A 10,111-nucleotide genomic window follows, 5' to 3' on the forward strand; every position below is an offset into this window, starting at 1 on the left:
AATATATGTGTATTGTGTTGCTTGAGGAGTTTTGGCACACACGATTGAGGGAGAGCCTCGATAGGTGTTTCCATATAATTGTTATTGCAAAGTCATACTAACATACAAGGATATGAGGGTTAAGTTACAGGACTAGCAGAGGTATCTTTTATCCCGTTATTATGTAAATACTTTCATGTAAAATTTTGTAGAGGGTTGTTAGACCCGAGTATGTGTTATGGGAATTCATGATATGGTGTTATTACGAACCTAGTGATTAGTTAAATGTCTAATTTGATTGGTAGAGTTATATACCTTAATTTACTGAGATTGTCGATTGTGCTAACGATTTACACGGTTAAGTCGTTAGGTGATTGTATATGGAAATTTGATTACTTTGGTAACAAATGATTACCGGATTTAGTTAGTGATCATGTAATTGATCCTTGTGGTTGATAGTGGTGAATTTAGACAAGTTCTAATGCACTTGAGATATTATCCAAATAGACCTGAACAAGTGATGGACTGGGAAGCGGTAAAGAGCTTGAGCTCAGAATCATAGTTTGTATCGGAGGATTACAGGTCAACGGCGAACTTAGTGTCTGGAACGCTATAATTGTAGATCGATATTGGATAATACAATGTAATGGCGAACTTAGTGTCTGAACGTTATACTTGTATATTATTAAGAAATACAAACTGGTAATGGGTAGTTAGAAGTTCTAGTTTAGCATAAATGTAGTAATGATTAGAATTATTAGTTTATGATGGTAGCATTGGTGGTTGTAATAATATTATTAGTGGATAAATGTTTGTCAATGGTGGACTAGGTGTCTATAACGCTATATTTGAAGGATTTGTTACAAAAGAGTGATGGTAGTGTTAGTGAGTGTAATACCATTACTGGATGAATTAATAGTGTATGTAGTATTTATTACTACCAAGAGAGGTTATTGGAATTAATAATAGCTAACGCGACTCTATGTCTACTATGGATAATAAATGACAGACTTAGTGTCAGCAATGCCTTATGAGTATGTTGAATGTTTGAAAGACACATTAAGAATGTACGATTGAGAAAAAAGATGATATATTTAGTTTTATAACTAATTTATATTTTATTATGTAGGTTGCTCACTAAGCTCATTATAGCTTATCTTTTGGTTGTATTTGTCTTTCAGGTTCAACCAGATATATAGAAGGAAGTGGAGTTGGTAGCACAATCTTACACTAGATTCTTATAATACCCTCTTGATAACTACTTATACTCATTTGTGATACGATTATACATCAGATTTGTACTGAATTATGATTTGAAAATAAAAAATTCCGTTGTAATTTGTATTAAAAACATGGGCATTACAAATGGCCTCACCGGCGATGCCACTGGCCCAATCACCCCAAACTACCACCACTATGAGCACCTAAGTAACATGTGAAACAATACGACACGAACATTAGATATGTAAGGTTTAGACTCCAGCTATTTTAACTCATTTAATGTTTCAACTTCATACATGACACATTCACACGGTATAAACCCTAAACTTTTTAACTCGATATGAAATAAACGGGTTTGGATAAGATATTTCAACCCAATTAATTAACATATTGACACAACATAATACAAAAGTTAAACAAATAAATGTTCTAGTCATACTTAAAAATCCGAATCTACATAACCGTACTCCAAAACATAATTAATTTTCTATCTGTTTTCGTCCATTTTGGTCGAGTCAGACTTCATTTTTTCAGTCTTATAAATCAAAGAATATTTTTATTTCCAATATTATAATATTTATTACGTCCAATAACAAATTACCAATCCAAAATAGAAATCACTTGCTATTCCAAGTCTCCAACACACAGACACACGCTCTATCCCCTTATATATATATATACCCCCTACACTTACCCTGTACAACTCACAAGTCGCATCCAGTTTCACTCACGTGATCCTGATCTCAATTCCACTGCCGATGCAGATTTAATCGATCGGCCGGGAAAGAGAAAAACTGAACCAAAACAATACAGAAAAACATAATCATCGATCGACATGGGTATCTGTGCATCGACTCTGTCTACAAATACTCAAGGTCAATTGTTGATCACCTATGAGTTAACACCAACAATAAAGGTGATCAACTCAATCGATGGGAGCCTGAAAGAATTCGAACAACCGATCAAGACTAGTGAGGTTCTCTCCGGCCACCCAGACACCTTCTTCCTCTGCAACTCCGAGGAGATGAACGTCGACTGTCACGTTCCTCAGGTCACCGGAACCGAAGACCTCCAGCCGGGTCAACTCTACTTCATTCTTCCGATCTCAATGTCAAAGGGACTACTTTCTTTACATGAGCTCTGTTTGCTCGCTATTCAAGCTACCAAGGCGCTTAAAAGGTCAGCGGAAATGAAGGAGAAGGAGAAGGAGAGTACGGCGTCGTTTAGTGACCGGCGTAAAAGTAAGAGAAATGCTAGGCGAAACCACAAGGTGGATTTCCAGTTGGCTTTGAAAAAGCTCGGATGATTTTCACACGTGGCACTGGAAAATAGTTTTTTTTTTTTCTTTTTCTTTTCTTTTATTATTATTTTTTTTCTTTTTTATTATTTTTTTTGAAAAGGAAGTTAAATATGTTATTGTAGTGGTCGAAAAAAAGGAATTGGTTTATATATGTTCGTGTCACAAAATGGTCGTTACAAAAAGTTGTAATATTTAGTGTTAATTATAATCGATAATTATGCAATATTATCAATGGCGTATCTAAGGAAAATTTTAAGTGGGCTCAAGGTCGGTGCACCGGTGGTCGGCAGCTGTTTTCCTTTCTTCTTTCTCCTAACACTCCTCCGCGATCTGCCGACCACCGCTCTTTTTATCCTTGTTTTTCTTTTTATGTTTCATATTTCTAACACCAAGAAACAATTACTAATACTTTCTTTCTCTTTTCTTAAAGAGGAGTAATTGACTAGTAATTAGATAAACACAAGGGCATTTGTCGTTTCTTAGATAAAGTCACTTCTTTTTTATCAATAAAATCATTTAAACAAAGTCACTTATGTCGGTATATAGTATTTACCATCACATCGGGTGTGATTATGACATGGATTTTGCATTTAAGTACGACTATTTTGGTTTGATATTTATGGCGACTAAAAGATGAATTTGACGACAGTAATTATAATGTGAGACATTTTGAGGATATTATCCGTTCTTTCTTTTAGAATATGGCACCACCGTATATATGTCGTAGATGGTGTTGTCCGGACTAGAAATAATTTTCCAATAAATATATCTCCTAGTCGAAATTGGCCGGCTAGAAGAATGGTTCGAATGTAAATCGGTAATGTGAGAATTTTTCGTGATGGTAAGTGGTAGGGTGGGAATTCTTTGTGTAGAAACAGGTCTAGTGTTGGAAGCAATCTAAGTGTATAGCATGTTGACTCATTTCGCAACTTAAATGAAGTGTATGAAATGAAATATTGTTTGATTAATGAAACAAAAGAATGAGATTTATTACGTATCCTTTGCAACATACCTCTGTTGTGTTATTGCACTTGCCCTAGCTAGAATGACAATTTTTGTGTTACTCGACCAAATGTGCCAAAACAGAACGACGTTGTTGATCTGCTTCTCAGCCAAGTACAGTAAGTTATGTTAGCATTTAGCACCGTGGTTTTATAAATTTTGTAACACCATGTTTCGAATCGATTCCTAAATCGAGACTGTGGCCCAAAGATCGGTCATCATAAGGCTTAAGGCTTTTGGAAAGGTAAGATCTAAACCCATTTGGGTGCGAGTAATGTAATTGAAGTGAGTCGGGTGTTTGGGTCATGTTTTGGAGCCTAGGGGTATTTCGATTAAAGTGTCAGTTCAGGGTTTTATGGAAATTGAATTTTTGTTTGGAAGGTCTTAAAGTCGGTATGAGTTGATAGAAGTGTAGAGCTTCTCGTTACATTTTCGTGGATATAATAATCATCGGAAACGAACTTGTAACGAAGAAGTTATAGCCTTTGGAAGATTGGTGAAATTAGGGTTTCACCAGGTACGCGGGGCGTACACGAGTGTACGCATGGCGTACTAGAAGGAAGGCCAGTATACGGGACGTACATCTTGAGTATGTTAGGCGTACTAAGCCAAATGGTCGTGATCATCCTTTGGAGTACGCATGGCGTACAAGAAGTATGTTGGGCGTACTCCAGTCACTCCTAAACCCTATTTTAGGGTCTTGGATCCTATTTAAACTCCTTATCTCATCTCCTAACCCCTAATATCTTCAAACTTCATCCCTCTAAACCCTAGAAATGAAACCCTAGCCAACATTTGAGTGGTTTTTGAGTTTTTGGGTGTTATTTCATGCTTTTGGTGTTCATAGAAGAAGAAGGAGCATCTTGATCTACATCTTGAAGGTATAAAGTTTCTACCTTGGTGATCTTATATGTTAGACCTCATTCATGAAGTATTTTGTGTATTTTGGAGTCTTTGTGTTAAAGATGGGTTTTTGATATACTCCAGAAGTAATGGGTGCTAGATCTTAGCACCATTCAGTCCCTAGGTTCATAAAAATGAAAGGTATATAGGGTTTTTTGGTTCATGAAAGCATTAAGAAGTTTGTTAAGTCCTTATTGAGCTTTTGAGTCCCTTTTAGCCATGCAAGCACGTAAAGTTTCCAACTTTACGTGATAAGTAGTCTTACGGAATCAAATCTGAGAGTTTGGCACTTTGTCTTGACCAATAAGGGCTTATTAGAGTGAAAAAGGGTTCTGAGGAGTACGTTGGATGTACGTAAGTGTACGCTCAACGTAATGTTGAATTGTGCTTAAAGGAATTGTACTCTGTGCTTCGAGCTCGTGTACGCGGGGGGTACATCTTAAGTACGTTGGGTGTACTCCTCAGTTCAACAATATTGGGTCTTTTGAGTTTGGGCCTTGCTGGGTTAATGGGCCGCTATTTTGGGGCCATGGTTAGGCTGAGGACTTTCTTGGTATTGTTCCTTTGAGAATTTGAGGCCCAATTAGGAAGTTGGGCCATATTGGGCTTTTGTTGCTTTTGTCTTGGGCTTTAGATTGCCATTTTTGGTTTTGGGTTCTCTATGCATGTTGGGCTAGGTTTTGGTTATGGAACAAGTAAGGAAAGGGTAAAATGGTCTTTTACCGTTTAAGGAGATGGTTATGGAGTAGGCCTCGTATTTTGGGCTATCGTGTTATTTATTGATTAAGGTTGTATTTATTGATAGTTGGCGCGAGGTGATCCGGTTCAGCAGTCCGAGTAGTGATTTGATTATCAACGGATTGAGGTCAGTTTCCCTCACTGTACTTATAGGTCGAGGGCACCAAGGCCAACCCTTTGGATTGTTATCTTGGTTTATCGTATGATTTTGTATAGTAGTGATATGTTAGATCTGTATCCTGGTAGATATGATGATGCGATGCTTAGTGATCTGTAAGATATTTCTATTTGTTTACTGGCTGGTTATTTGTATGCTTGTCTGTTATATATGTGTGTCGACATGGTTTGTGCGTGGTTGGGTTGAGGCAGTCTTGCTTTGTGCCGAAGGCCAACAGACCCAGGGCATCCTGGATAGACTAAAGGCCAGTATGGCGTCCCATTCAGGCCAAAGTCCCGAAGAACGATCCAGATAGGCTAAAGGCCCGGTAGGCGTACCAATCATGCTGAAGGTTCTGTGAGCATACTAGATAGACTATAGGCCAGTGTGGTGTTCTAATCAAACTGAAGGCTCTATGGGCGTACCGGATAGACTGTAGGATGGTGGGGCATTCCAGACATGTTGAAGGCCATATATGCATGTTGGTTGTTGGTATATGATATATGTTTGTGTGATGGTACTTTGGGGGACCTCACTAAGCTTTGTGCTTACCATTTAGGTTTATGGTTTCAGGTACTTCAGAGAATCGTAGCAAGGCAAAGGCATGACCGTACACATCCTGATTTTATGTCATTGATCTTGGGAGACACTGAGTTTTAAATAATGTTTTGGAAACAATATTTTTGTAAACACTTTTATTAGTAAACGGGTTGTTACGAAAAGTTTTAATTAGTTGAAATTTTTGGGATGTTACAAGTTGGTATCAGAGCCTTGGTTTGAGTGAATTGGAGGAATACTCGTGTAAATCCAGTCTCAAACTAAATAAAACGATTTTTTTTCAAACAATTTTCAAATAGTTTTCAAAATAATCAAGAAGGATGCGAGATGTACGATCAGTCGGAGCCAGTAAGTTGACCCCAAATTACCACACAATTATTTGAGATTACGCTTTGATATTTTTGAACAACATGCTGGTATTAGCATAAGGATCTTAAAGGAACTATATGATAGAATTGCTTGATATATGATGCCTTATCTCTTATAGAATCCCAGATTGATTGTTGTATGACTCTTTCGCATGTGAACTGACTATTGAGTGAATACGCTAAGTCACATGCGACATGGTCTTATGATCTTAGGATAAGGGGTTTGGTCTTATTGCGTTGTTCTTGTCTAATTCCAACCATTGTGGGATTGAATCTTTTAGCCTAAGATTGTTTAAACTATGGGGCATGTGATTGTATTCATGCGATAGTCATTTGGCACCAATGGAGGGTCACGTGGCAATTAGTGGTAGGGTGCATTGCGTGGGGTCAGTCGGTCAGTTTTGTTATTGGATGAGGAGGTAGTGGGTTTTTTTAGAGTGGGTGCGGTTCATAGCGGGTTAGTGTAAGAATCATCAGCCACTCTTGAGAGAGTAAGGGCAGGGTGAAGGTGCACCCGAGATGCTGGGAGATAAAGATCGAGGGTTTCGTATGAGGATTTGTCTGATTTTGTTGTGCTTTAGTGCCAGTCGGCTCCTCTACTCGAATAATACTTGCTTTGTGTTGTGTGGAACCCATATCAATGTGAGTTAACCATCAAATGAATACATTAAATTACATTCTATGAAGGTTAAATAATCTTAGAATTAAGAACTTTGACCCATTATGCAACTATTGCCTGAGTCCAACTATTGTAGGGTTGGGTCCTTTAGTCGAAGGATTATTTAAGATTTTTTGTATGTAATTGTATTCACGAAGTGGTTAGCTGACATTGCTAGAGGTTATTCAGCAGCTGATGGTAGAGAAGGTGTGGGTGGGAATCTTAGGAGAGCCTAGGAAGTATTTTTTGGTGCGGTTGTTTCACTATGGAGCGGGTATTGGGAGTATTTTATGGATAGGTCTTAAAGGACCCGAGATGATCCTTGAGGAAAGTATGGATAGGTGTGGACGTAGTATTGGGTCCGTACTACTGGAAGCACATCAAAGAGAGTTTCGGGGATTCTAAGGGCTGCTTGGGAGATATAGCATGGTTTGATACCATGATTCGTGGAAATGGTTATGTATCTGTTGATCTTTTGGTTATGCTTGCCCAGGCATGAGCATGCGCCTGGTGATTGTTTTAGGCCCCAATGGCGATATTGATTTGGGTTGAATGGTTCAGACCTTGATGAGCTTGTTGGTTTGAGGTCTTACAGGTTTCGCTCGAGTTCGTGTATTCGAGTCGCGGGACTCAAGGATGGAATGACCATTATGATCGGCTTGGAAATTGAATTTGGAAGTAGAATGGTTGAGGGATGGTTTGGTATGTCGCTATTTGTGGCAAGGATTATGCCCCTTTTCAGTTTTCCGAGTTCGGAGAAGGAATGAGTAGACTTGTGATTTTCAGAAGTTGGATGTAAACCCAGCATGAGGTATGTTGGTCGCGAAGTTTGGCGACATTATATCAACGCAAGAGTGCACAGGTGGAAAGATGTATCATAGATGCTTTGTAATGTGTTCAAGGGTATATATTCTTAGGATATAGTGGGATAGGTATCATATCATCGGTTAGGATTAAAGACAAGGAGGGTGCGTTTTGGATCGTAATTCGGGAGTTGCTTATGCTTTTGTGTAAAAACCCTAATGATAAGAGGTCATGATTGGAAACTTTTCAGATGTCTTCAGCTGAACTCAGGATTCTCTTAGGATTGGTTGATCTCTGTCTAGAAGGTCATCATACGTGTAGTATTCATTCCAAGGTTAGTAATCATGGTACCTGCTTAAGCATGTTTGAGTTATGATTTGGTTTTAGAACAAGTGGGTGGTAGTTCGAGTCCTAAGTGGGGGAGGACTGGGATTCTCAGTTTGAGTATTAGTCGTTGAGAGATTTTTCAGTTTGTTGTTGGATTTTTGTTCTCAGATTAGTTTGGGCAGATTCATGAATGGAGGTTCATCAGTATTTGGGAAGGGTTATGAGAAAAATTCATGAGTTTCCATTTTCGAGATGGCTTTTGGTGGAAACTCGCATTGGGAATCGCAAGTGTATTCGTGTAAGGTCTGTATTTCAGTGAGATGTGGGTCAAGAAAACTGTATATCATAGGCATCAGCTGGAGGGTTCAGGGTAAAAGGGATGTTTTCAGTACGGATGGTAGCAAAGGCTTATGTGACTGTGCTTTGGAATGGTTCTACCTATGTGAAGGTCGGACAAGTTATGGGGATACAAAATTATAGCAGGAGTATATCGGTCCGATAGTTAAGGAAATAAATATCTTCTAGCTTGTTTTGTTCATGAAATTGTTATCAACAAGAGTTGAGTAGATATTTTGATGGATAACTGACATGGATTTAGAATTGGGTCAGTATGGACGGTCTGTCAGGGAGTTAGACCAATTCGAGACTTCATATTTTGGATTGAGTAAGATGTGGCTTACCTGTATAAGACTATTTTAGTCTGGGAAAAGATTTGGTCATTTTCAGGTTTGAAGAGGCCTGCTAGGGCTGGGATCGCTCACCTTGGGAATGGGGTTTTGTGTACTCAAGATTGTGGTTGTGTCGCTTAAGACGCTTGGCGCCTGGGCTGGAAAGGAATGATTTCGAGGAAGAAATCTAATTTAAGTGGGGGGAGCTGTAACGCCCTATTTCGAATCGAATCCTAATTCGAGACTGTGGCCCAAATATCGTTCATCATAAGGATTAAGGCCTTTAGAAAGGTGAGATCTAAACCCATTTGGATGCGAGTAATGTAATTGAAGTGATCTAGGTGTTCAGTTCGTGTTTTAGAGCCTAGGAGTACTTTGGTAAAGTGTGAGTTTGGGATTTTATGGAAATTGGATTTTTTTTTTAGAAGTTCTTAAGGCCAATATGAGTTGATAGAAATGTAGAGCTTCTCGTTACCTTTTCGTGGATATAAGGATCGTCGGAAACAGACTTTTAACGAAGAAGTTATGGCCTTTGGAAGATTGGTGAAATTAGGGTTTCACCAGGTATGCAGGACGTATACAAGTGTACGCATGGCGTACTAGAAGGAAGGATAGTATGTGGGATGTAAATCTTGAGTTCGTTGGGCGTACTAAGCCAAATGGTTACGATCATCCTTTGAAGTACACATGGCGTACAGAAAGTACATCAGGCGTACTCCAGTCAGTCCCAAACCCTATTTTTAGGGCCTTGGGTCCTATTTTAACTCCTTATCTCATCACCTAACCTTAATATCTTCAGCCTTCATCCCTATAAACCCTAGAAATGAAACCCTAGCCCCTATTTGAGTGGTTTTTGAGTTTTTGTGTAGCACCTGGTTCTCGGTACGTACTCCTTGCTATTTACATTTTTTTTAAATGATGCATTTTGCCTTGGACTCGGCGAGTTGATGGGCCAACTCACCGAGTAAGAATGGGACAAGGCGCGGGAATTGGACTTTGGACTCGGCGAGTAGACCCTGGTTGGGCAAAAACCCTAATTCGGGTGTTTACACCCTATTTAAATGCTCTAACTTGGCCTCCTTTGTCCCTAACACTTCCAGAGAGCAGTAGAGCGAGACCCTAGCCCCCATATTGTTCTTAAGAGTGTTTTTGGCTTTGTAAAGAAGGTTTGGAGCTTAGAAGAAGAAAGAGGTGGTTGAAGAGTGCAAGGAAAGGAGTAGATCCGAACTCTACTCAGGGAGAAGCTTCCATTCCGGTAGAAAAGTCCCTACCTTGATCTTTAGGTCATTAGTTACCATTTTTGTCCCAATTTGGTGGTTTTCAAGCCCTAAAACACCAAACTCCATGTGTTGTGCTTAATGATCCGAAAGGAATTCAGATCTAGACTTATTGGATGAATTAGAAGCATAAAGTTTCTATGGTTGAAGT

General features: G+C 39.0%; 1 protein-coding gene across 1 annotated transcript; it reads left to right on the forward strand.

Moving 5' to 3' along the window:
- Positions 1 to 2,035: 2,035 nt before the first annotated feature.
- On the forward strand, positions 2,036 to 2,506 carry LOC145007320 (uncharacterized). The gene has a single exon (XM_078966278.1). It carries the CDS (start codon positions 2,036 to 2,038, stop codon positions 2,504 to 2,506), a length of 471 nt encoding a protein of 156 aa, XP_078822404.1.
- The last annotated feature ends 7,605 nt before the right edge of the window (positions 2,507 to 10,111 follow it).

Source organism: Lactuca saligna, chromosome 7, assembly GCF_052625555.1.
Source record: "Lactuca saligna cultivar CGN05327 chromosome 7, ASM5262555v1, whole genome shotgun sequence".
Taxonomy (NCBI): domain Eukaryota; kingdom Viridiplantae; phylum Streptophyta; class Magnoliopsida; order Asterales; family Asteraceae; genus Lactuca; species Lactuca saligna.